This window comes from Eulemur rufifrons, chromosome 9, assembly GCF_041146395.1.
Source record: "Eulemur rufifrons isolate Redbay chromosome 9, OSU_ERuf_1, whole genome shotgun sequence".
Taxonomy (NCBI): Eukaryota; Metazoa; Chordata; class Mammalia; order Primates; family Lemuridae; genus Eulemur; species Eulemur rufifrons.
The window spans coordinates 39,867,644-39,893,810 of record NC_090991.1 but is presented as its reverse complement, the minus strand read 5'-3'; the positions used below and the strand labels follow the sequence as shown (position 1 = coordinate 39,893,810).

The 26,167-nt window shown below is 54.6% G+C and overlaps 1 protein-coding gene across 8 annotated transcripts; it reads left to right on the top strand.

The window, feature by feature from the left end:
- The first annotated feature begins 9,129 nt into the window (after nucleotides 1-9,129).
- UBTF (upstream binding transcription factor) lies at nucleotides 9,130-25,302 on the top strand. 8 transcript variants are annotated; one of them, XM_069482697.1, is made up of 21 exons: nucleotides 9,130-9,246; nucleotides 12,098-12,219; nucleotides 14,042-14,217; nucleotides 14,777-14,860; nucleotides 14,961-15,116; nucleotides 17,510-17,574; nucleotides 17,810-17,930; nucleotides 18,282-18,392; nucleotides 18,726-18,859; nucleotides 18,985-19,126; nucleotides 19,421-19,462; nucleotides 19,596-19,709; nucleotides 19,803-19,958; nucleotides 20,298-20,453; nucleotides 20,541-20,651; nucleotides 21,281-21,369; nucleotides 21,471-21,660; nucleotides 22,438-22,485; nucleotides 22,585-22,656; nucleotides 22,735-22,878; nucleotides 22,974-25,302. In XM_069482697.1, exons 2-21 carry the CDS (start codon nucleotides 12,162-12,164, stop codon nucleotides 23,097-23,099), a joined length of 2,295 nt encoding a protein of 764 aa, XP_069338798.1. In that variant the 5' UTR covers nucleotides 9,130-9,246; nucleotides 12,098-12,161; the 3' UTR covers nucleotides 23,100-25,302. The 8 variants fall into 8 exon arrangements, with proteins under 8 accessions (XP_069338798.1, XP_069338799.1, XP_069338805.1 ...); XM_069482698.1 differs by lacking the exon at nucleotides 9,130-9,246 and adding an exon at nucleotides 9,496-9,691 and having other exon boundaries at nucleotides 22,974-25,247; XM_069482696.1 differs by lacking the exon at nucleotides 9,130-9,246 and adding an exon at nucleotides 10,746-10,967.
- Nucleotides 25,303-26,167: the final 865 nt, after the last annotated feature.

Here is a 26,167-nt window from a genome sequence, read left to right as displayed (position 1 = left end):
CTTGAAGAACCAGGGATAGGGCCGGGCGTGGTGGCTCACACCTGTAATCCTAGCCGAGGAAGGCTAGGGAAGCCTGGGAAGCCGAGACGAGAGGATCACTTGGGCTCAGGAGTTCAAGACCAGCCTGAGCAAGAGTGAGACCCCCGACTGTACTAAAAATAGAAAGAAATTAGCTGGAAAACTAAAACTATATAGAAAAAATTAGCCGGGCATGGTGGCACATACCTGTAGTCCCAGCTACTCGGGAGGCTGAGGCAGGAGGATCACTTGAGCCCAGGAGTTTGAGGTTGCTGTGAGCTAGGCTGACGCCACGGCACTCTAGCCCAGGCAACAGAGCAAGACTCTGTCTCAAAAAAAAAAAAAAAAAAAAAAGAACCAGGGATAGGATAGGAACATCACCCCGCTTTTTTGGAGGGTGGCAGAGCCAGGAACTTAGGGAAATGAAATTTGTTCTTCAGTCTTCTAGGTCCCTGAGCTTTGGGCCCTATGGACTTGTCAGGGGAGGGGTGTCACTCCTGGGCTGGGTAATAAACACTTTTGTCCTCTGATCTCACTGATAACAAGCTGTGTCATCTTTGAGAGGTTTGTTTCTGTCTCTTTCTAAAATGTGGGGTCTAGGCCCTCATGTCTGCTGGCCTTACGGAACAGCTCCAGGGCAGCATGGCAGGATGCAACCTAGATTTGGCAGGCTGCAGGGACATGAGTCATGGAAATTGAGTGGACTGAGAGCAGAATGGGCTCAAGGAATAGCTCTTAGCATTTACTGAGCTCTTACTATGTGACAAGCACACTTCCACATACTTTACATGTTCTTGCTCTTTTCATCCTCACAATAACCCTGCGAGGTAGGTTCCAGCCCTATTTTACCCCCGAGGAAACTGAACCACTGAGAAGATAAGGAACTTGACCTAGGTCATATGGCTTCTAAGAGGCAAAGTGGGATTCAAACACACATCTGTTTGACCAAAAAGCCCAGTCCTCACGGCTACCCCATCAAGCGCATGTGGTGCAGAGACAGAGGCTTGGGGAGAAGAGGAACTAGATTTCGGACAGAGGATAGAATTCAAGTTGGTCTCAAGCCCAGGAGTTTGAGGCTGCAGTGAGCTATGATCACACTACTGCACTCCAGCCTGGGCAACAGAACAAGACCCTGTCTCTAATAAATACATAAATGTATATTTTTTTAAAATAAAGGAATGCCTGCTTTTCCCTTTCTCTTAAAAAACAAAACAAAATAAAACAAAACAAAACCAAGTTGGTCTCAAGGGTCAGGGAGAGTAGAGGGTGGGGTGACTTCCAGGTAGGCAGGGGAATGGTTTGGCCAAGGGCAGGGAGGTGGGAATGGTGTGTGGACAGCACAGGGAAGGCTTGACTGCAGAGGTGAGTCCTTCTTAGAAAACAGGTTAGTATAAGATAGGGACAGCAAGGTCAGGTTTGGAAAACCCTGAATGCCAAGAGGAAGAGTTTGCACTTGATTTGGCAGGCACTAGGGAGTCATTGTAGGTTCTTGAACAGGGGAGTGACATGATTAAAGTGGTTCACCTGGGAGCTACTTACAGGAGGAATTTGCTGTAAGGGGGTAAACTGGGAATCTTTGCTTGTCAGTGAGTCAAGAGCAGAGGTAGGTAGACAGAGGCCACGCCCTCACAGTGCATCGTCAGGATGAGGACCGGCATTCAGCAAGGGTGCAGGAGGTGGTGAGAGCAGAGTGGGGCTGGGGTTGGTCAGGCCTTCTTGGAGGCAGAAATATTTGCTCTGATTCCTGAGGGACAAGTAGAAGTGAAGTTGGCCCAGTGATGAGAGAAGGGCAATGTCTTGAGAGAATAGGGTCTGGAAAAAGGGACACATCTGAGAAACAGCCTGCAGATAAAATGGGTGAAATTTGTTCAGCAAAGTCAAGTGACATCATGGAAAGCCTGCTGGGTTGGCAGGCTACACGGTGACCTCAGAAAATTGTTTCTTTCTCATGTAGCTAGGCCCAAAGCCAAATGACAGGAGGTGAGGAAGGAAGGGCTGGGGAGGAGGCAGAAGCAGGAGGTGTGAGCCACGGGCCGGCCAGGAGCTCGGCAGGAGCAGGATGGGCAGAGAGTGCTCAGCAGTGTTCCAAGATGGACCAGAGAATGCTTTGCTGGCCAGAGGGACACACTGATAGGCATAAAAAAATCCTATCTCTCTTTCCTTTAAAACATATCTTAGCCTGAGCAACATAGCAGGATCCTGTTTCTACAAAAAGCAGAAAAATTAGTCTGGTCCGAGTGCAGTGGTGTTTACAACTAATTGATCACAACCAGTTACAGATTCCTTTGTTCCTTCTCCTCTCCCACTGCTTCACTAGACTAGGATAAAAAAAAAAGAAAGAAAGAAAAATTATCCCGGTGTGGTGGCACGTGCCTATAGTCCCAGCTACTCAAGAGGCTGAGGCAGAAGGATCTCTTGAGCCCTTGAGTCTGAGGTTGCTGTGAGCTGGCACTACAGCACTCTAGCCTGAGTGACAGAGCAAGACTGTGTCTCAAAAAAACCCATGCCTTTATATTTTCAGATTTCAAAAATAATACATGCATATTATAAAACACTTAAAATTATAAAACCATTTAACATAAGGAATAGAAACCTCCAGTAACTACTGTTAATAATTTAGAATATATTCCTCCAGGTTTATTTATATGTGAATACTTTACATATTTATATGTGAATAATTTACATATATTTTTTAATAGAGCATATATAACTTTTTAACGGAGCTTCAAATACATGAAGGAAAAACTAAACGAGAAATAGATAAGTCCACCATGACAGTAGGAGACTACAACTATTCTCTCAATAATCGATAGAACAAGTAGACAGAAAATCATTAAGCATATATAACACCTGCACAGCACCATCAACCAACTTGACCTAATTTACATTTGTAGGACACTCCACCCAACAGTAGCAAAATACACATTCTTTTCAACTGCACATGGATCATTCACCGAAATAGACCATATTCTGGGCCATAAAACAAACCTTAATAAGTATAAAAGAATTAAAATCATAGAAAATATAATCCATGTTCATAACAGAACTAAATCAGAAATCAATAACAGAAAGACATCTGGAAAATCCCTAAATTTTTGGAAACTGAACAATGCACTTCTAAATATCCCATAGACCCAAGCTGAAGACATAAGTGCAATTAGAAAATATTTTGAACTGAATGAAGATGAAAACATATCAAAATTTGTGAGATGCAAGTAAGCAGTGATTAGAGGCAAACTGAGCATTAAATACTTAGATTAGAAAATAAGCTACTCACTGGAGTAGAAGAGTAAAAAAAAAAAAAGAGAATAAGAAAGAGCTCAGGCCGGGCGCGGTGGCTCACGCCTGTAATCCTAGCACTCTGGGAGGCCGAGGTGGGCGGATCGTTTGAGCTCAGGAGTTCGAGACCAGCCTGAGCAAGAGCGAGACCCCATCTCTACTAAAAATAGAAAGAAATGATATGGACAGCTAAAAATATATATAGAAAAAATTAGCTGGGCATGGTGGTGCATGCCTGTAGTCCCAGCTACTCGGGAGGCTGAGACAGGAGGATCGCTTGAGCTCAGGAGTTTGAGGTTGCTGTGAGCTAGGCTGACGCCACGGCACTCACTCTAGCCCTGGCAACAGAGTGAGACTCTGTCTCAAAAAATAAATAAATGAAATAAATTTTAAAAATTTTATTTAATTTTAATTAGTTTAGACTTAAATAGCCACATGTGCCTAGTCACTACTGTATTGAATAGTACAGCCACAGAGTTTTCCAAACTTCACTCACCCATCACTTTAATGATCTTTGCCAGATCTTATCACTAACACTATTGTTTACTTAAATATATTTATTTTCCTTAATTTACTTTTTTTTTTTTTTTGAGACAGAGTCTCACTCTGTTGCCCAGGATAGAGTGAGTGCCGTGGCGTCAGCCTAGCTCACAGCAACCTCAAACTCCTGAGCTCAAGAGATCCTCCTGTCTCAGCCTCCCGAGTAGCTGGGACTACAGGCATGCACCACCGTGCCCAGCTAATTTTTTCTATATATATTTTTAGCTGTCCATATAATTTCTTTCTATTTTTAGTAGAGATGGGGTCTCACTCTTGCTCAGGCTGGTCTCGAACTCCTGAGCTCAAACGATCCGCCCACCTCGGCCTCCCAGAGTGCTAGGATTACAGGCATGAGCCACCGCGCCCGGGCCCCTTAATTTACTTTTAAAACTCAAATCAAAATATTTAAAAATAAGACTTTGGGCCAGGCAAGGTGGCTCATGCCTGTATTCCTAGCACTCTGGGAGGCTGAGGGGGGAGGATTGCTTGAGCCCAGGAGTTCAAGATCAGCCTGAGCAAGAGTGAAACCCTGTGTCTACCAAAAATAGAAAAAATTAGCTGGGCAACTAAAAATAGAAAAACATAGCCGGGCGTGGTGGTGCGCACCTGTAGTCCCAGCAACTCTGGAGGCTGAGGCAGGAGGATAGTTTGAGCCCAGGAGTTTGAGGTTGCCATGAACTATGATAACACCAGTGTACTCTCGCAGGGTGACAGAGTGAGACTCTGTCTCAAAAAAAAAAAAAAAGGCTTTGTATATGAAAAGCTGCTCATTTCAGTAGTTATCAGGGAAATACAAATTAAAACCACAATGAAATTTCACTATGTCCAGGGCAAAGTGGCTAAGATTAAAAGGACTGACAATATTAAGTGTTGGTGAAGATGTGGAGCACCTGGAACTCATATACTGTGTTAGCGGTGGTGATGGTTGTGGTGGGTAAATTGTTACCACCATTTTGGAAAATCATTTGTCAGTATCTATTAATGTTCCATATATTTATATCCTATGATGTGAGAATTCTGCTCCTGGAAATATACCCAGAAGGAATGAATAGATACATCCACCAAAAGAAATGTACAAGAATGTTCCATGAAGCTTTATTCATAATAGTCAAAAACTGAAAACAACTCAAATGTCCATTAGAAGTAGAGCAGATAAATGTGGTATGTCCATACAATGGAATACTACAAAAACAGGCAAAACGTGTCTATGGTGATAGTACTCAGAATATTGATGACATTTGGAGGGGACTATTAACTTTGAGTGAACTGGCTAAGTGCTGGAAATGTTCAATATTTTGATCTGGGTAGCAGTTACATGGCATATACATATGTAATGTGTATGCTATGTGTATATATGTGTAAAAATTCATCAACCTGTATACTTAAAATGTGTGCACTGTCTCTAAGATATATTGCAATACAAAATGAAAAAATAAATGAGACAGTAGCCCCCAAGAAAGGAGTCTTTATACCACTATCTTATATAAAAATTTAAAAACAGAACATTTCCAATATACATTAAAAATATATTAAAAATAACATAACTCTGAGCTGGGTGCAGTGGCCCATACCTGTAATCCTAGCACTCTGGGAGGCGGAGGAGGGAGGATGGCTTGAGGTCAGGACTTTGAGACCAGCCCGAGCAAGAGCAAGACCCCCTCTCTACCAAAAATAGAAAAAATTATCCCGGCATGGTGGCATGCACCTATAATCCCAGCTATTCAGGAGGCTGAGGTGGGAGGATCACTTGAACCCAGGAGTTTGAGGTTGCAATGAGCTATGATGACACCACTACACTCTAGCCAGGGCAATAGAGCACAACCATCTCAAAAAAAAAAAAAAAAAAAAATATATATATATACACACACACACACACACACACACACATATATATAAACTCCGAAAATAATACCTGCATACCATCTAAAGTTACTCCTTGTATACCAGGAATTCAAGTACCACACTTTGGTTAACGCATTCTAGGCACTCTGGGGTTTTATATGAGCTGGGGCTTAGATGCTGGCAACCTGGGGAAGGGCAGGGGCCAAGTGGAGATTGCAGAGCTAGGATTATGCTTTGTTACCAGCCTGGGCTGGGGTTATTGAGTGCTGAGGCTCTGCTTCAAGGCACAAGCCAGTAAACTGGAGTGCTGGTTTGAAGGGTAGAGATGAATTGGGAACAGGGCAAAGAAAAAGGGCCAAGGGCAGATTCCCTCACGCCCTGGCCTGTAGCCCGAGTCCTAGACTCCTGACCTCACCACCGACGCAACAGATGTAAAACAAGGCAGTTGGTTTCCAAGTGGGAAGCATGCCAGCCATGAATTTTGCTGCCCAAGGAATCAATAATAATCACTCTTATGATTCATGTTTGTCCTGTTTTATTCTAAAGCACTTTACCGAAAAGCCCCTTGGCCCAGCCAAGAAGTTCAGGGCCAGGAGCCAGGACACCTGGACTCCAGATCTGCGTGTGGAAGATTTGGAACATTCTTGGGGTCTCAGATTCTCTCACTGTAACGTGGCAAGTGACATCTGTGAAGCATTTTATTTTACTTTCTTTTTGAGACAGAGTCTCGCTCTGTCGCTCAGGCTAGAGTGTCATGGCATCAGCCTAGCTCACAGCAACCTCAAATTCCTGAGCCTCCTGAGTAGCTGGGAGTACAGGCGTGCACCATTATGCCTGGTTAATTTTTTCTATTTTTAGTAGAGGTGGGGTCTCGCCTAGCTCAGGCTGGTCTCAAACTCTTTTTTTTTTTTTTTTTTTTTTAAGACAGAGTCTCGCTTTGGTGCCCGGGCTAGAGTGAGTGCCATGGCATCAGCCTAGCTCACAGCAACCTCAAACTCCTGGGCTTAAGCAATCCTACTGCCTCAGCCTCCCGAGTAGCTGGGACTACAGGCATGCGCCACCATGCCCGGCTAATTTTTTCTATGTATGTTTTAGTTGGCCAGATAATTTCTTTCTATTTTTAGTAGAGACAGGGTCTCGCTCTTGCTCAGGCTGGTCTCGAACTCCTGACTTTGAGCGATCCACCCGCCTCGGCCTCCCAGAGTGCTAGGATTACAGGCGTGAGCCACCGCGCCCGGCCTGGTCTCAAACTCTTGACCTCAAGCCATCTCCCTGCCTCTACCTCTCAGAGTGCTAGGATTATAGGCAATGAGCCACTGTGCCTGGCCTTTGGAGTATTTTACAGTTTTATATATATCATCTCACTTGACCTTCCAATCCCTGATGAGGAAAGTGGAGTAAATAGGATTGTTATTATATATATTTTTTTTAAGTAGAGCTGGGGTGTACCTATGTTGCCCAGGCTGGTCTTGAACTCCTGGGCTCAAGCAATCTTCCTGCCTCAGCCTCTGAGTGCTAGGATTACTAGCTTGATCTGTAAAATTCTGATTTTACAGATATGGAATCTGGGACCAGGTAGGTTAGGATATGCTCAGATACACACATTATTAAGGTGCGGAAACCGGGACTTTTAATTCCAAATCCTTTGCTCTTTCCCACTCAAAACAATAAAGTCAGTTGCATGCTCAATTTCAGTGCAGCTTGAATTAGCTTGATCCTACACAAATGCCCTGTGTATGTTTCAAGCACAGATCTGGGTTTGTGGAGCTGAAACGTGTACAACTGAGGAGGGTAGGACGGCTCTGTAAAAAAAAAAAAAAAAAGATGAATACGAAATTACGTACAGGGCCTTGAAGCTTAAACTTCATTAGCATCATGGTAAATCCACCTCTTCTACATGCCTGTGCCCTCTAAAGAAACCGGACACACCTGATCTTGACAGGGTTTTCCTCCCTGTTGTGAAACGTGGCAGAAGTGGGATGTGCAAGTCCTGGGAAAGGAATCTCACTTCTCCCAGGAGACAAGAGGAATTACAGCAGCAGCGATGCACGCTGTGTAGGGACGAAGGCTGCGCGCCCCGGGGAGAAACCAAAGGGGCTGGATGACCCAGCTGGCCGAGATGGTGGCAGCAGCACTGTTGGTGTGAGAGACTGGCCGCCTGGGAGCCAGGAGGAGCAATGGCGCTGCCCCGGGAGCGGAGGCCCAGACCACAGGCTGCCTGTTGAAAGCAGGCGTCCTTTACACTGTCTTCTGCCTCCCTGTGTCCTCTCCTGATAACCTTTCCTCCGAGAAGGGAAGGTAAAGACAGGCACCACAGCCGTGGCAGTAGGAGGGCAGACGGTCCTCTTCGCCCAGGCCTTTCCGTCCCGGCACGCAGGAGAGTGGACTGGGGGAGGCCTAGCCCGAGGCTGCCCCGCTGCAGCTCCGGCGGCGAGGCCAGGGTGCCGGGCTCCCCTCGCGGCTCCCCGCCACCGCCGGGGGGCAGCGCCTGCGGCCTGCTTTCCCAGGGCTGGCCGAGCCTTTTTGACAAGCTGATTGCGTGGCGGGGATTGGCTGGTCCAGGCGTGACGCCGGTAACAACAAAGGTGGAGTTGGAAGAAATTAGATTAAAGGAGAGGGGAAAAAAAAAAAAAATTAGAGAGGGAGCTGGTAGGGGACAGGAGGTAGAGACCGAGGGTAGATGTGCCAAGCCCGGTCTCCGGGTTCTGACTCCCGCCCTCCAAGCTTCTTCCCGAAAGCCCAGCGGGATTTTGCTCTTTATCCCCACCGCAGCCCAGTTACCGAAGCCAGGGTAGGAGGGATGGCTGCTGCTGCTTGAAAAATCCTAACTCCCACCCTGACACCCATTACTACGACAGAGGGGGAGAACTTTTTGCTCTGACTCCTCGGATCCTAAACCCAGCGGAGCTGTGGGGCATTGAGAACGACAAGAGGCTTGCTCTAAAACCCGGAAGGCCCTCGCGGGGCACGGAGATCGGACGAGGCGGGGTGTTCCCTCGGTTTTCCGATGTGTTGCAAATCTAAGAGCTTCTTTTCTTGGCATATATTTTTTTTTTTTTTGGTAAACCCCCGCCTTTGGGTTCAGGGTTGCAAAAGCGAAGAGCAATAAAAAAAAAAAAAAAAAAAGACGCGCACACACTCAGACACACACCAGTGGCGACAGGGGAGAGTTGGAAAGACGCAGGAGAGAAGCAGGAGGCAGGAGACAGCGGGGATGGAGCACTGGGAGCGGGAAGCAGGCAGGTTCCCTCGCAAATCCCCCTCCGGCCTCACGCCGCCTCGCCGGCCCCGGCAGGGGAGCGAGGAGCCGGGCGAGCAGATGGAGGAGTGGAGCTCGTTCTAGGCAGCGGGCTTGGCCGGAGAATGGAGGAGCCACCAAGCGACCGGCTGATTGGAAGAGAAACGCAGAGCGATGGAGGCGGGGGTAGGAGGACGATTTCTCTGCGGGGACTGGCGGCGGCGTACACGCCCGGGTCGGGCGCTGCAGAGCTTGGCTGGCTTTCAACCCGCGCTCGCCGGCTCCAGCCCCGCGCGCCCCCACCCCCAGCCCTCCCGGCGGCTCCGCAGGTGAGTGCGAGCTGGGGGCAGAAAGACCCAAAAGTCTCAACACGCCCGCCCTGTGGAAAAAAAAAAAAAAAAGGAAAAAAAGCATTTTTCTTTTTTTATTTTCGTGCAGCCCCTAGAGCGGTGGGAGGGAAGGGGTGAGGCTGAGCCGCCCGGAGGAGGCGGAGGGGCCAGCGAGGCCGGGGTGGCCCGGGAGGCGGCAGCGCCGAGGCGGCTCTGACGGGCGAGCGCTCGGAGCGGCGCTGCGCTGCGCCGAGGCGGGCGGGCGGAGCGGGGCGGGCGGAGCGCGGCGCGTGGGGCTCGCCATTAGCCGTCGCTCCGCTTCGCCATCTCGGGCTTTGTCTGGCGACTCGCTGCCCCGGCGTCGGCTGCGGCGGAGCTGCGGCTCGGCTCTTCGGCCCGCCGCGCCCCCAGGTGCCCCCGGCCTGCGCTCCCATCCACACGCTCGGTAAGTGAGCCCCGGCGCCGCAGATTTCGGGGGAGAGGGGTTGCTACGAGAGGCGGCTGCGCGGATCTCCATGCGCCCGGGCAGGCCGGGGGAGCCATGCCGGGCTGGATTGAACCGGCTCCCAGAGCGGCTCCTCCGCCGGAGCCCGTCGCCCCCTCGCCGTTTCCGGGATATAAGGAGCAAAGGGGATTTTTTGGGGGGGGTCAGAGGTGATTTTTTTTTCAAGTTTCGTGTGTGCCGTTCGGCAGCGAGGGCACCGCGAGGTAGGCGCCGAAGCCTGGTGCTGCGATCGGCGTGCGTGCGCCCCAAGCCGGCGGCTGCGCTCCGGGGGATGAGGGTGGGTGCGGACCGCCCGCTCCGGGAGGCAGGAGAGGGGAGCGGGTGAAAGCTGGCCTGAAAACCCGAGCCTGAGCTGGGAGGGCCTGGGGGAGAGCTCCAGAGTAAGTCTGCGAGCACCCCCAGAGCCTCCGCGGCCGCCGGGGGGCCCTTCGGGGACTCTCTCCGCGGCCGCGCCTCGGCCCTCCCTTCCGCACCGGCGGAGCCTGCTAGTTCCCCCGCGGGTCTGGCGAGGTCGCTCTCGGCGCCCGCCTGCCTCGGCTCCGAGCCCCGCCGCCATCCGGGCGGCTGCGTGTCTCCCTGCCCCGGCCCCCCCTCCCCGGCGGCAGCAGCAGCAGCAGCCGCCGCCGCCGCCACCACCAGCACCACCACCCCCCTCCCCTCCTTCCTTCCCTCCGCCTCGGCCGCCCGGGTCCCCCCAGCTCCCGCCCCTCCTCCCAGCTGCCCCCCGCGGAGCCCGCCCGGGCAGGCTGTGGGAGGGAGCGGAGCCGGCGAGGCGGGCGGGCTGGCGCTCGCTCCCCGGGGGTCGGTGTGCGCTCTACGGGGAAGGACGCGCTCGCTGCCCCGCTTCTCCCGCCCCCCTCCCGCTCCTCCTCCTCCCTTCTCCCTCCTCCTCCCCGCTCCGGCGGCGGAGGCTGCGGCGGCGGCGGGGGGTGTGCGAGCTGAGGCCGGGGCCGGCGGCGGGCGGGCTGCCTGCAGGCGGAGGGCGCTGTGCTTTGTGCTTTTCGCCGCGAGGAGCAGCAGGCAGCAGCCACAGCCGCCGCCGCCGCCACAGCAGCAGCAGCCGCCGCCCCAGCGCCGCCGCCTCGCCCGGAGGAGGAGCCGCTGCCGCCGCGGGAGGGAGCTGCGGCTGTGCCCGGCCGAGCGGGGGAGGGCGCCGCCGCTCAGAGCCGGGGAGGGAGCCGCCGGAGCGGGAAGCCCGGAGGCCGCGCTGCGCCGGGTAACCGAGGCGGCTGAGGACGCGCGCTGGGGTCGGGGCCGGAAGGCAGGGAGCCAACAGCGGGTGCGGTGGACGCCCGGTGGGGACCCGGGACGACCTCCGAGCGGGGGACTGGGCGCGAACGGACCAGGGGACTGGGGAGGACGCCGAGAGCCGGGGGAGGGGAGGGCAGGAAGCGAGGCCCGAGCCGAGCCTGGGCCGCGGGCTGAGAAGCCCGCGCTTCTCCGAGCCGGCAGGCGCAGTTCTTGCCGGCCGCCGGAGGGGGCGGCGGGGCCGGTGAGCGCTGCGCCCCCGCCTCCCGGCCGCCGTCCTCCCGCCCTCTCCTTGGCTCGGCTCCCCGGAGGCCGGGGCGGGGGCGCCGGCGGGGCTGGGCCGCAGGCTCGGGGGAGGAGGCGGCGGTTCCCGCCGCGGTCGCGCCTCTGCGCCGGGCTCCTCTGCGCGTCGGGGTGGCTGGGCGGTGGCGGCGCCTCTGGCCGGGGTGGGTGGCTCGGGGGCGGGGGGCAGGCTAGGCCGCTTCTCTTCGGCTGCTCGCCCGCCTGGGCGGGCGGGGACGGCGGTGGGAACCCGGGAGGGGGGAGCGGCGGGAATCCAGATCCAGTCCCCGGGGGCGGTGCGGCCGCTGCGCTCCGGGGCTGGCGGCGGCTGCGCTGCGTCCGGGTCCCCGCCGGGTTGCGGAGGCGGGGGGAACCGGCCGGGGGGAGGCGGGAGGAGGAGACTGGGGCGCGTGCCCGCTTCCGTGGCCGCGCGCGCCCTTTACCCGCCCTTCCTCCTCCCCCGCCCTCCAGCCTGGGGCCTCCCCGGGGCGGGCGCTCCGAGGAGGAGATTTTTTTTTTTTGGCCGGGGTGGGGTAAGGAGGGCGGAGGGCGGGTGCTAGCTGCACGCGGGAGCTGGGAGCAGTCTCTCGCGTGGGCAGGGGAGGGCGCACGCCGCGGAGCCGGGCTGCAGGGGCAGAGGGAGGGGGTTAGAAGTAGAAGGGTGCACTCCCGCACCCACCAACCCATTAAGTTTAATAGGGTCTTGGCTGGGTCTTTCAGAGAGTGTGGACCTGAGGCCCCCTCCTTTTGGGGGAGGGGATAGAAAGTCCCTCACTTCTCAGCCTGCCTGAGTGGGGTCTGGTATGTCTTTTAAAGGGTGAGGTGGCTTTGACCCCGGGTTGCCCGGCCAGCACGACCGAGGTGGCTGGACAGCAGGAGGATGAACGGAGAAGCTGACTGTCCCACAGACCTGGAAATGGCCGCACCCAAAGGCCAAGGTAGGGGCCCCCACCTCCAGCCCTCTTAAACTTAAATTCTCTTTCCCACGTGCTGTCTGCAGGGCTCACTCCCCTTCTAAAGAGTTCTCCAGTCTGCATTCTGTGAACTGGGGGGAGAAGGTGTCTGGAGTGTTTATGAGTCAAGCATCCCTCACACTTGGAGTTTGGGTAAATCCAAATTACTTGGCCTGGGGCCATTCCCCTCCCCTCCATGTTAGAGGCAGGTGGAGGGAGCTTGTGCAGGTCTTCCTTCTGGGGTTCCCAGTCAGCCTGAAGGGTGTCCCAGCCCATTGTCCTGGAATGGGAGGAAGGATCAGTGTGGAAGAAGGGGGAGGAGGGGAGTTGGGAAGGCTTCTCGGGCTTTTTATTGTTATTAAGATGACAAGGTTTTTGTGGAGGCTGATGGAATGAGAGGGTGCCATGGTGGTTTGAGGCCCCAAGCCATGGGATATATATATACTAGACCCCTACCTCATCCAGCAGGGATCCAGTCTGTGTGGGGGTGGAGTGTAGGATGAAGCTGAGCATCTGGCAATGCTTGTGGCACATTGAGGGGAGAGGGGATTATGGCTCTGGGGGGATTATGTGACCCACTCTGCAGAAACCCTGGTCCAGGTTACCAGATGCAAATGAAAATGAAGAGCCCTTTTGACTTCTGGCTGTGGATAGCTGTTCTCCTAGCTCACCTTCCAGAGACACCTGGAGCTCTCAGGGGCTGCATTTCAGTGGCTGAAAATAGCTGGTCCAGACCCCCTTTTTCGCCTCCCTGAGGAAGTGGACTGAGAAGACAACTTGTAATTCTGTAGGTCTTCCTGGAGCAGAGAGGCCTCCCTGAGAGCCTTTGCCCACCTGCCTACCTGCTCTCAGAGCTGCCCTGTGTGGTTCTTCCATTTCCATCCCCTTTTTCTTATATGTCAGAGATTCTCCTCTGGCCTACCTTGAGATGCTGGAAGAGGGCGGTATCTCTAATGTTGGCTTCCAGCTGTGCTGGAGAGATCTGCATGGATTTTCCCTACTGCCCACACTCTATCCTCAGTCCTTGCACATTTAGGGTATCCACTTAGAACTTAGACTTGAACTTGGCAACACATTTAGATATGTTTCCCTACTTCCCTCCCTCTCTCTTTTTTTTTTTTCTTTTGAGACAGAGTCTGACTTTTCCTTGGGCTAGAGTGCCACGGTGTCAGCCTAGCTCACAGCAACTTCAAACTCCTGGGCTCAAGCTATCCTTCTGCCTCAGCCTCCCGAGTAGCTGGGACTACAGGCATGTGCCACCATGCCCGGCTAATTTTTTCTATATATTTTTAGTTGTCCAGCTAATTTCCTTCTATTTTTAGTAGAGACGGGGGTCTCACTCTTGCTCAGGCTGGTCTCGCACTCCTGAGCTCAAAGGATCCATCGATCCACCTGCCTCAGCCTCCCAGAGTGCTAGGATTACAGGCGTGAGCCACCATGCCCGGCCCCCTCCCTCTGTGATAACCTAGCTGCATTCCCAGAAGGCCCCAGATCACTGTACCTTCATTTCCACCACTCTTCCCCTATAGTAAACAGCAGCCTGTGGCAGCCTGGCATGTTAGAAATGACAATAGCTTTGAAGCAAGCCAGACCTGGGTTTGAGGCTTTCTAGGTATGACACTGTATGGACTGGAATCCCAATATGGCCACAGTTTCCTTAGGGCTGGGCCATGTCTTGTCTATGCCTTCAGATGGGAAGAAACCAAGGGCTGAGATGCTCTAAGGAGGAAATGTTGAGCACTCAAGGACTGGGGACGGATGGGAGGGTAGCATGAGCCAGGCATGATGGCCTCTTTACCTTCTCCAGACCGCTGGTCCCAGGAAGATATGCTCACTTTGCTGGAATGCATGAAGAACAACCTTCCATCCAATGACAGCTCCAAGTTCAAAACCACCGAATCACATATGGACTGGGAAAAAGTAGCATTTAAAGATTTTTCTGGAGACATGTGCAAGCTCAAATGGGTGGAAATTTCTAATGAGGTAACCGATCCCCCCTTTCCTCAAATACATCTATGCATACCCGTATCTTGACCTTTCTGATAGGGGAAGTGAAACAGGCGTGTAAACAGGAAAGAAAAAGACTAAGAGGGGTGTTCGTGTGTGGTTGCTTGTTAGCTCTCTACCTGCCTTTGTCTATTTTGGGTGGTGGCACAGTTGACAACAGTGGCCACCAGAACTGAGTTCTCAGTTCTGCCACTTTCTATGTGGGTGGCCTTGAATATTTACCATCTTGGAGCTTCTGTTGCCTGAGCTGTTCTGGGATTGAATGAAGTGCTGGCATGGACAACCGTGTTGAGGTCAGGCAGTCACCTTGTTGCTGCCCTTTGGTGTGTACTGGCTGCCTGGGCCCTGCGGTAGGCACGGGCCAGTGCCTGGGCATTGGGCTGCCTGCATTGTGTGGCTCTTGGCCTCTGTTCTCTCCCTTTGGTAAATTCAGTCTAGTGGAGAATAGAGGAGACCTGTTGGAAAATGGGGTTATGCTTCTGTGTGGCATTTCCCTCTTCCCAACTTCCCCTTCCACTCCCACTTCTTCCTCCAGGTGAGGAAGTTCCGTACATTGACAGAATTGATCCTGGATGCTCAGGAACATGTTAAAAATCCTTACAAAGGCAAAAAACTTAAGGTGAGTTACCAGAACAAGGCGCATGATGGGTAGAGAAGGAATGGTCCAAAGAATAGATGGTGTCTTCTTACCTCCATTATGTCCTTGTCCCTTTTTCCAGAAACACCCAGACTTCCCAAAGAAGCCCTTGACCCCTTATTTCCGCTTCTTCATGGAGAAGCGGGCCAAGTATGCGAAACTCCACCCTGAGATGAGCAACCTGGACCTAACCAAGATTCTGTCCAAGAAATACAAGGAGCTTCCGGAGAAGAAGAAGGTGGGGGGAGGGGGGTTAAGGAGGGGGAGAGGGGGGTTAAGGTGGGAGCAGCTGGTGTGGTGTGGGTCAGTTGAGGGGTAGGCCTTAGACAGAGGGACTTGACTTCGGGGTCATGAGTGAGTCGGCGCAGCAGAGCAGGAGCTTGGGCAGCCACACCTGATCGCCTCCTCCCAAGCCCACACACAGTCAGGCACAGGCACCATCACAGATGGAAATCAAACCAACCTTTCCCCAACAGACAACTCCTAGCATTCTGCTTCGTACGGCTCCTCTCCCATACTTGTGTCTTCACTGCCTGCACAGCAGTTCTTCACTGTGACGTTTCCATCATGATCTCATTTGCTATTTGCAACGTCCTCGTAAAGCTAACCCCAGGAAAAAGAGTTATCCCGATTTTGTGGGCAAAGAATTGAGGTGCAGGAGGGTTAAGTGTCCCAGGTCACACAACTAATGATGCTAGAGCAGGACTTAGATTTAGTACCCTGGACTCCAAGTCCATGCTCTTACAGCCATGTCCATGTGTTAAATGGGTTCCCTCCCCTATATACACATGTTCACCCAAGGACACATGTCCCTCCTGGCCTCCTGTTGTCCCCTGCAGAGTTGGAGCATTGTCCTAGACCATCAGAGGGCTTTAACCTTGAGCAGAGATTGCCCAAGCCTCCCAGGCAGGGGTGGCCACAGTCAAGCACAGAGCTCAGGAGTCCCTTTCAGAGACAAGCAGCAAAACACTAAAGGAGCCCTGTAGATGGGACAGGAGTGAGATGGGCTAATGAGAGAGATCAACACAGAAGAGATGCTGGCCGGTAAGACGGAGCCAGGGCTAGATGTCAGTGAAAGGTAGTGGGAGAGACAAAAAACACATCTGCTTGGAGAGAAAACAAAATTGTACACAGCCAGCTCTCAAAAGGTGGCACCAGCAGCCACACTGTGAGTAGCCCTTTTTCCTGCTTGGAGTACCTTGGCTACAGACTCACATGTCCTTGGTGCTGTACCCGAAAAAGGAGCCAGCTTGCTTGGGTAAAACCAGCTGTCTGCACGACCGCTGCCCATGCCAAGCAGGGGTATGAATTGCCGGAGCTGTTGACCCCGTGGATGAGGTTGGACAGTTGACTGTACACATAACACTCAAACACTCACAGGACGGGAGGGAGAGGCCAAGAGGCAAAGGGTCTGAGAACCAGAGAAGGCCAGAAGAAACTGGTAGCGTGGAAAAGGTGCTGGCCTGGGTGGGGAACACAAGACTTGGGCCTGTTCTCCTGACTCTACCACTGAATTGCTGTGTGTGGGGCTTTTGGTAAGTCACTTCAGTTCTCTAGGTCTGGTCTTTATCTGCGTGTGGAGGGTGACCAGATCTATGGCTGTAAAAACTGCAGTTTTGTCTGAGGAGGACTAAGATTGGGGCAGAGGAGGCTGGGCTCTGCTCCTGGCTTTCTGTGGGAACCACGGGGGAAAGTGGAACTGCCTCTCTAGGCCTGGTGTCTCGTCTGTGATGGGCAGGGGTTGGGCTTAGCTGCTGTGAGCCCCTGGCACCTTCCAGTGCTACTCTTGAGAACCTCCTGGGGAAAAAGAAGAGATAGAAGTTGAGTGGGAGCCAGGACAGGAGGTGGATGAGGAAGGGGAAGAGACTGGAAAGGAAGCAGGGGAGGGAGGATGAGAGGTAGGAAAGATGCAGGCAGGGAGTCAGGTGGGGGTGGGAAGAAGGGAGGGTGAGGCTAAGAGAAGGGAAGGGAAGCCAGGTGGCAGAAGAGAATGAGTGGGCTGAGGGAGGGAGGGCTGCAGGAGCTGGAGGAGGGGATTGGAGGCAGGGAAGAAAGTGATGGTGTCAGAATTGAGAAGGAATGGAAGGGGCAGCTGGAGACCCAGAAATTAAGGAGACAGGATACCATTTCCATTGCAAGACTTCACTCTGGGTTCCCCTTAACACAGTCTCCCTTCATGTCTTGGAAGTAGGACTTGGCCTGCCCGTTCCCTGTGGGCCACCTCTAAGGGAGCAGACGAGTATCAGCTGCCACAAACAATGGGAAGAGGGAGCAATAGGGACAAAACCTACACCTGATTCCTCATTGTGGGGGTTCCAGCCCTGACACTGCCCACTGTTGGACTAGGTGATGCCATGTCCCCCTTCTGGGACTCTCATAAAAGGAGAGAATGGGACGTGGGATTGAGTGTCTGAGAGACCCCTGTGGCTCACCCTGTGTGGTTATAAGCCACCATGTCTGGTCTGTGGCCCCCATCCCACTGGAAGGCGGGCTGCCATCCTCCACTCCCCCGAGTCACAGGGCTGGGGGGAGGCGGGAAGAGCTGGTATGCGGGGCTCTGGGTAGCTTTTGTAGCTCAGGCTGAGAGGTAGGCCTTGGGTCCCGGATGACCCCGTCCCCTCCTTCCCCCAGATGAAATATATTCAGGACTTCCAGAGGGAGAAACAGGAGTTCGAGCGAAACCTGGCCCGATTCAGGTAAGGCAGTGGAGCCCAGAAGAGGGCCTTGGGGCACTGGGTATGACAGGATAGGCTAACCCTGGGCAGAGCCTGGAGCTTGCCAGCTGTGGTTCCAGATGGATGGGCCACATGTGGACCTCAGTGTGTCAGGGCCAGGGGCAGGCAGGGAGGCTTGGGGGGTTGGGGGGACAGCTAGCTTGGGTTTGACCTGGCAGTGTCCCCGGCTGACTCTCACTCCCCGTGCCCTGGCTAGAGAGGATCACCCCGACTTAATTCAGAACGCCAAGAAGTCGGACATCCCTGAGAAGCCCAAAACCCCCCAGCAGCTGTGGTACACTCATGAGAAGAAGGTGTATCTCAAAGTTCGGCCAGATGTGAGTGTCTGGCCCAGGTTGGGGGCGGAGGGCGCACGGTGGTGGCAAGGGGGGAGCCGCGCCAGGTCGGCCGGGCATGGTGCAGGGGAGCAGGAGAGGAGGCCCCTCCCCAGGGGTGGGCTGCATGGACAGGGCCTGGGCCAGCTGGCGAGCGAGCGTGTGTGTGCGTGTGTGTATGAGCCTGTCCCTTGCACCCAGGCGGGATCCCCGCCTCTCCGTCTTCCCCTCCTGGCCTGTGGGGGACACTGGTGTGACCTCCTGTGGCCTGAGGGGGCGGGGGCCTCTGTGCCCCCCACCCCCCTCCCCTTTCCCCTGGCTGCCTGTGTGTGTCTGACGGCTTTTGGTTTGCAGGCCACTACGAAGGAGGTGAAGGACTCCCTGGGGAAGCAGTGGTCTCAGCTCTCGGACAAAAAGAGGCTGAAATGGATTCATAAGGCCCTGGAGCAGCGGAAGGAGTACGAGGTTAGGCTTCCGCTGCGCTCCTCCCCATCCGGCTCTTCACGAGCCTCTGCCCTCTGACTCCGTGGCCACCTCGCTCTGCAGGAGGCGTCACTCCCCATCTCTCCATCGGGGGAGGGGCCTTCTGGGCCCCTCACCTCTGCCCCTACCTTCCCCACCCCCACCCCCATGAGGTCTCAGGCTAGGGCAGGGCAGGGCATCATGTCTCGTGTGGCACGCTGACACACGGCCACCCCCAGCTTTGCTCCCTGCCCCCCCTCCCCAGCGGCTCTCCCCCTGCCCCTCCCCTGGCTAATCCCACACCCCGTTGCCCTCCACCCCCACCTCACTCTGCAGGAGATAATGCGGGACTATATCCAGAAGCACCCCGAGCTGAACATCAGCGAGGAGGGCATCACCAAGTCCACCCTCACCAAGGCTGAACGCCAGCTCAAGGACAAGTTTGACGGGCGACCCACCAAGCCACCTCCGTGAGCGCTTCCCTGGGGTGGGTGGGCAAGTGGGCAGCTGGGGAGGTGAGCCAGGCTCTGCGGGTGAGGAGGCCCACTGCCCTGCTTGCTCACGGGTGCACCTCCCTTCCCGCTGGCTCTGATAGGAACAGCTACTCACTGTACTGCGCAGAGCTCATGGCCAACATGAAGGACGTGCCCAGCACGGAGCGCATGGTGCTGTGCAGCCAGCAGTGGAAGCTGCTCTCCCAGAAGGAGAAGGACGCCTACCATAAGAAGTGCGATCAGGTGAGCTGTGGCAGGGACTGCCTGCTTCGGACCCATCTTGGGTGTATGAAGCATGAAGTCTGACCCCAACCAGGGTCAGCCAGTCACTGGTGGCATGTGTGCCTTGGGCACCTGGTTCCAACTCAGTGTTGGGCTGGGCTTAGCCTCTGGGCCTGCAAGGCAGACAGCCCAGACGTCATGCTTATCTCTATGGAGGCAGCCACAGCTGCACCCGGGCTCCGGAGGCCTCCCGAGTACTGCAGCATCTCTGCTGAGGCTGTCCCTAGACTGACCCCGACTCCTCTCACTTTCCAGAAAAAGAAAGATTACGAGGTGGAACTGCTCCGTTTTCTCGAGGTGAGTGCTCCTCTGGTGGGGCAGTGGGCAGAGCGGACTGGAGCTTGGCAGGCAAAGCCCTTAGGAGCCCCTGAGAGGGCAGGATGCAGCCCGGCAGCCCGGCATGCAGCCCGCGCTCCTCTCCCCCGACCAGAGCCTGCCTGAGGAGGAGCAGCAGCGGGTCCTGGGGGAGGAAAAGATGCTGAACATCAACAAGAAGCAAGCCACCAGCCCAGCCTCCAAGAAGCCCGCCCAGGAAGGTGGCAAGGTGAGCAGCGGGCCCGCGCGCCGGTGGGCTGAACAAGGTGGGCTCCGCGACCACCCTGTGGACCCCGACCCTGACCCTCTCGGCCCCTGACAGGGCGGCTCCGAGAAGCCTAAGCGGCCCGTGTCAGCCATGTTCATCTTCTCTGAGGAGAAGCGGCGGCAGCTGCAGGAGGAGCGTCCTGAGCTCTCGGAGAGCGAGCTGACCCGCCTGCTGGCCCGAATGTGGAACGACTTGTCTGAGAAGAAGAAGGTCAGGCTTGCCTTGGAGAGCCCCCGGGGGCTGCCAGGGCCACTTCCTCCCCACGGGGGGCCGCACCCCTGCCCTGGGTGCCCACGCGGTGCCTGGGCTCAGATGGTGGGGCCGGGAGCCCAGCCAGCAGGAAGGCGGGAAGCTGTCAGCTGAGGGCTGCCGGCTCCCTGGGGAGCAGGGCCTCGGGCGGGGGCTGAGCCCCAGGCGGGAGACATCTGCACCAGCCCACGCCGCTAGGCCCCACCCATCGGCCCTTCCCACGGGGAGCCTCCGCGGCTGGACGGCGCGCGCGCGCCCCCTGGGGGTGGCCGGGAGGATGACGCCGGGCCATCCCCACAGGCCAAGTACAAGGCCCGGGAGGCGGCCCTGAAGGCGCAGTCGGAGAGGAAGCCCGGCGGGGAGCGCGAGGAACGCGGCAAGCTGCCCGAGTCGCCCAAGAGAGCTGAGGAGATCTGGCAGCAGAGCGTCATCGGCGACTACCTGGCCCGCTTCAAGGTGGCAGGGTGTGGGAAAAGGGTCGTAACTGCAGCCTCCAGCCCCAGGGGACCCCTCCTCCCTCAGCTGATACCCGTCTCTCCCCAGAACGACCGGGTGAAAGCCTTAAAAGCCATGGAGATGACCTGGAATAACATGGAGAAGAAGGAGAAACTAATGTGGATTAAGAAGGCAGCTGAAGACCAAAAGCGATATGAGGTGGGAAGGTGGCTGGGGCCACCCACTGCACTCAAAACCTGGAGGTTCCCCTTTGGGTGGGCAGCTCTCCTCACTGTGTGCGGCTCCGAGCCAAAAGTCCCAGCCTTGGCGTGTGACCCTGAGCAAGTCTCCTAATTTCCTTCTCTGAGCCTCTGTTTCTCATCAGTGAGATGGGGGTGACAACATTAGTACAGTTTTGAAAGGACCTTTAAATTGCAGGGCCTCCAGCCTGAGCAACATAGTGAGACCCCTGTCTGTACAAAAAATTTAAAACTTAGCTGGGCATGGTGGCACATGCTTGTAGTCCCAGCTCCTCCAGAGGCAGAGTCTGAGGCAGGAGTTTGAGGTTACAGTGAGCCATGATGACACCACTGCACTCCAGCCCTGGTGACAGAGCAAGATCCTGTCTCAAATAAAAAACAAAACAAACAAAACAAAAAAAAAAACAAAACCTGAGAGCCTGACAAGGATGTGAGTTGTTAGAAAGTTGCTCCCTGGCTGCGCTTGTTTCCCCTCCCTGTCACAGAAAAGCAGAGCCAGCTAAGGCACTGGTGGCGTGGGGCAGAAAGCAGCAGTATTTCAGGGGTGGCGGAGGGCATTGAGTGTGACCTCTCTGGGTTTCCCCACAGAGAGAGCTGAGTGAAATGCGGGCACCTCCGGCTGCTACAAACTCTTCCAAGAAGATGAAGTTCCAGGGAGAACCCAAGAAGCCTCCCATGTGAGCCTGGGAGCTGGAGCCCACCCTGGGGGTGGGGGGTCGGGGCTGGAGGGTTGCTCTGTTGGGGTCCTGACCCTCCCTATACCACCCCCACCTCCCAGGAACGGTTACCAGAAGTTCTCCCAGGAGCTCTTGTCCAACGGGGAACTGAACCACCTGCCACTGAAAGAGCGCATGGTGGAGATCGGCAGCCGCTGGCAGCGCATCTCCCAGAGCCAGAAGGAGCACTACAAAAAGCTGGCAGAGGAGCAGCAAAAGCAGTACAAGGTGCACCTGGACCTCTGGGTCAAGGTGAGAGGGCAAGGGACCCTCGGGAGGTAGAGGGAGGCATTGTCCTGGCTGGTCCTCATTCGTGATTTCATTCAGTGCCTCAGCAGTCCTATAGAGTAACAGTTATTGTCACCCTTTTAAAAATAAGGAAATCAAGGCTCAGAGGAGTAAGTTGCCCAAGGTCACAGAGTAAGAAGGAAAACCCAAATCGGACTGCCTTTTCCTCCCTCCAGCTGGGACCAGGGAACCTCTCCTGGACTCTGGCTTGGATCCTGGCCTCTGAGCATCCCCTCTGTACCTTGGTTGAGCAGTCAGATCTGTAAACGGGGAGAATCACCTGTGTCTTCCCCTTCTATCCAGGCAGGTTGGCCAAGGACCCAGGGAGATAGTGGGGATTAGGTGTTCCGGAAGTTTGGTGAACCTCAGTGCTGGAGGGCTTGGTGTTGGAGTAGGGTTGATGATGCCAGGTTATGTGAGTCATCACAGGGGGACTTCTCTGAGGTGAGGAAGGTCCTAACTGGAGCCTCCATCTTGGTAGAGCAACATGAAAACCAATAGTCTTGCTACAGGATAGGGTAGAGAAGGATTCAGGGCATCAGAAGCAGAAATACTGGAGCTGTGTTCTCAGATCCCAGGGGTTCGCTGCAGAGACTCAATATCTGCGGGAGCCTGGGAGGGGTAAAGATGGGGTGATGATGTGTGCACGCTCAGCCCGCCGCCCCGTACTGGGTCAGCAGGCTTGGTTGGCAATAGTCTGGGAAGCGTTCCAACCCTCACCTCCTGCTCTGTCTCCCCCAGAGTCTGTCTCCCCAGGACCGTGCAGCATACAAAGAGTACATCTCCAATGTGAGTCCAGGAGCAGGGCAGCGGTGGGGTGGGAGTCTTGGGGGTCTAGGAAGTCTAAGACTCATGCTGCCCCCTCTGTGTCCCCATCCTGCCCTGCAGAAACGTAAGAGCATGACCAAGCTGCGAGGCCCGAACCCCAAGTCCAGCCGGACTACCCTGCAGTCCAAGTCGGTAAGGAGCCCCTCCCAGACAGGGGGTAGGTGCCTAGAGTGACGGGACAGACCACTGATGTGCCTCCATCCCTCCAAGGAGTCTGAGGAGGATGATGAAGAGGATGAGGATGACGAGGATGAGGATGAAGAGGAGGATGATGATGAGAATGGGGACTCCTCCGAGGATGGTGGGGATTCCTCCGAGTCTAGCAGTGAAGACGAGAGCGAGGATGGGGACGAGGTGGGGCAGACAGGGCATGGTGGGAGGGGGAGGGTTGGGTCCTGCAAGGAGGGCCACCTGGTGACTGCTCAGCCTTTCTCACCCCCACCCCGCAGAATGAGGAGGATGATGAGGACGAGGATGATGATGAGGATGACGATGAGGATGAAGACAACGAGTCTGAGGGCAGCAGCTCTAGCTCCTCCTCTTCAGGGGACTCCTCAGACTCTGACTCCAACTGAGGCTCAGCCCACCCAGGGCAGCCAGGGAGAGCCCAGGAGCTCCCCTCCCCAACTGACCACCTTTGTTTCTCCCCCATGTTTTGTCCCCTGCCCCCTGGCCTCCCCCACTTTCTTTCTTTCTTTTTTTTTTTTTTTTTTTTTTTAAACAAAATACGGTGGGGGTAGGGGGCTGGAGGAGCCCAGGCCAGGACTCTACAGCCTCAAGAGACATCAGCCCTGGGGGGGGGGTCCCCCAGGGAGAGCATCCATCAGACTGAGCCAGCACTGGACCGGCCCGGCCCACCCCACCCACTTCTGCACTTGCGGTTCCGGCATGGACAATGGACCGAGGAGTGGGGGTGGGGGGTCCCAAAGAGTTCAAGGAGGCCCTCCACACCTGCAGCCCAACCCAAGGTGGGGTGGAAGCTTGGGGAAGACCCCTTCCTTCCCAGAGGGGCTTGCTGCCTGGATCCCTGCACTGGAACTGGAGGCAGGGAACATGTGGGACAAGGAGGGCAGGTGCCTTTGAGAAAACAGGCACTGCCCTGGTGGCCCTCTCCCCTGCCCCCTGCAGGAAGGAGCTGCCTGGACCCACTCATGGGGGAGGGGGCAGAAGTGTTTTTTATATATGTGTATATATATTTTTTTTTTTAAGCTCTGAGCTGTCAACGAGACGTTTCCTACCGATCTCGGCTGCCGTCTCTGTTGTCATTTCTGGGAGAGGGAGGGTTTAGGGGGTAGGTTTGGGACTTTTTAAAAATGGTCTTGATGCGTGTGGAAGAGTGGGTGAGACGTGTGTGTGTGTGTGTGTGTGTGTGTGTCCTGTACATAGCATGGGTGCACCTGTGGATGTGTGCGAGTGCGTGTGTGGAAGGGGGTTTGTCCTGGAGCCCACCTCGGTTTTTGTGAATCTGGATAAAGGGTTCGTGAGGGCCAGGGAGGTGTTGACCCTGGTGGGAACAGGCTGAGGCTGCCCCTTTCTCCATATCCTCTGCTTTGCCCAGTCTCTGATTCCATTTTGGGAAGTGTACTGAAGCCATTCTTCCATGCTTCCTAGATCAGTTTCCCTCTGCCAGGGTCATAGGCGTCTGAGCTGTGCTGGTCTCTGTCCAGCAGGAAGGGGGACGAGGGGGAAGATGGTGTGAACCTTAAAGCTTTTATGTGGGTGGAAAAGGCCTCCCCAGCTCAACTGAGGGGTCAGCCTGGCCAACCTAGGCTCAGAACCTGGGCTTCAAGAAATGTGTTGAGGGCTCTTAACACATCCCTCCTGCCTTCCCCATGTCCTCCAGCTGCCCTCATTTCCTTTGATTTCTCAGGTCTGCTCCCTCCTCCCCCAACCCCGCAGCTGGGGAAGTCTGCAAAAGCTGCTTCTGCAGCTGTCTCTGTAACCCTTCCCAGCCATCTCAAATTTTGTGGTACCCTGATTCCTTGACTCTTAATAAGCCAAGCCACCTTATCTCTGTGGATTTAATTTTTTTGTTGACTAAATTTAGGGGTTTCTTTTTTTGTTTGTTTTTACAATCATGTCAGTAACCTACTGGGGCTTTGTGCTTTTCCACCTTCCCCCTCTGAATGAAAGCCAAGGACTGGGGGAAGAGTGGGGACTCTTGCCGAGGAGGCGGGGCTGGTGAGGGGCCTCAGCCCCAAAGAGGCCTGGTGGGTCCCTCTCCCAAAAGAAGGCAGAGACAACCTCTGCTTTGCCTTGGACTGTGGTGCTGGAGGTGGGGGGACACACTCCCCACTCCCACTCCCCTTCCTTTGTCCTGATCCTGGAATCAGGTACAGGGGTTTATAGGTTCTATTTCTTCCCAAGAGCCCCTGCAAAGAACCCCATTTTCTTGTTTGAATGCCCCTGCACTGTTGTGTTTTAGTGGAATGTGTTTTCATTTAAAAACAACTTTGAATGGGGCGCTTTTTTTCCCTGTTTTAAAAATTGAAAAATTCTTACAGTACGAACAGGGCTGTGGGGGTGGGGGTGTTGGTGCTGTAAGAGGTCACTCTGAGTGCATTTTGGCACTGGGACGGAATGGCTGGGGTGAGAGGACCCCCGTTCCCCCTTTTTTTTCTAATATTTAAGGAGTGTTTTGTAGGTTTCAACAACAACCACAACTTGAATTTGTATCATGGGAGGTGGGAGGGAGTGGCTTAGAGTTGTCTGCCTAAGCTTCAGGCCAACTGTGGAAGTTTTGTTTTCCCTTTTTTTGTACAATAAAGTGAAAAACAAAGGCTTGACTGCTGTCTGGTCACTGGAATCAATGAAGGTGGGGGCAGGGGTGACCCAACAGGTTTGATGTGGAAAGACCCTGGAAACCAGCTTGTTTGCCCTTTCTAGAACTATCTTCCTTTGCCCTAAAGATTCCATAGGCAACCTACCTTCACACTGATCTCTGCTACTGTTCTTGCACTTTCTCAATTCAGTTTGTTCACCTTGGGTTGTCAGACCACTAAGGACTCTGCAAAGTTGGAGAACAGATGCATTTTCACTCAGAAGGCACTGCCCTGGGGAACTAGAGGGGACGAACTGCTAGGGTCAAGGGTTCGCCCTGATCATGCAAACTCTCCCAGTGTAGGGCTTGTCATGGGGAGTCGGGGGGAGCCCCCCACTTTGAGCCCTCAGCTCCGTCCAGGGTTAGGGACGGCTTTCCTCTGCAGTTAAGGAAGACAGCCTTCCCTGCACAGCCCTTGGCTGGGTTCCTGGAACCTGAAGGGGTGAAGAAGACCCAGGCCCTGTCCCAGAGCTCTCCCTCAACACCCACCCCCTCCTGTTCCTGCCCAAACTTCTAAAAACCTCTTTGCCCCTCATGATCTCCCATTTCCTTACCTCCTACTCACCATTCCCCTGAAGCTCCTTTCTCAGGGCACCAGCATGTTCATCATTACACCCAGTGAACACTGTCTCTTGCCTTCTCGTTCTACTCTGCTGGTGTCAGCTCTTCCTCCTCATTTTATCCTAGGTGTTCATGACTCTCCCCCGAACCTCCAATTACCACCCATATGAAACCATTCTAAAAGGTGCTATCTGCAGAGACTGCTATTCCAGCTGCAGGCCTGGGTAGACACTGTGCATACTCTGAGATCTTGCAGGCTCC

Excerpts from the sequence above, each read along its gene's own strand:
- UBTF (XM_069482697.1), top strand. The coding sequence starts at position 12,162 with ATGAACGGAGAAGCTGACTGTCCCACAGACCTGGAAATGGCCGCACCC. Across the intron at positions 12,220-14,041 it reads GGCCGCACCCAAAGGCCAAG|ACCGCTGGTCCCAGGAAGAT; the intron begins GTAGGGGCCCCC and ends TACCTTCTCCAG. Across the intron at positions 14,218-14,776 it reads GGGTGGAAATTTCTAATGAG|GTGAGGAAGTTCCGTACATT; the intron begins GTAACCGATCCC and ends TTCTTCCTCCAG.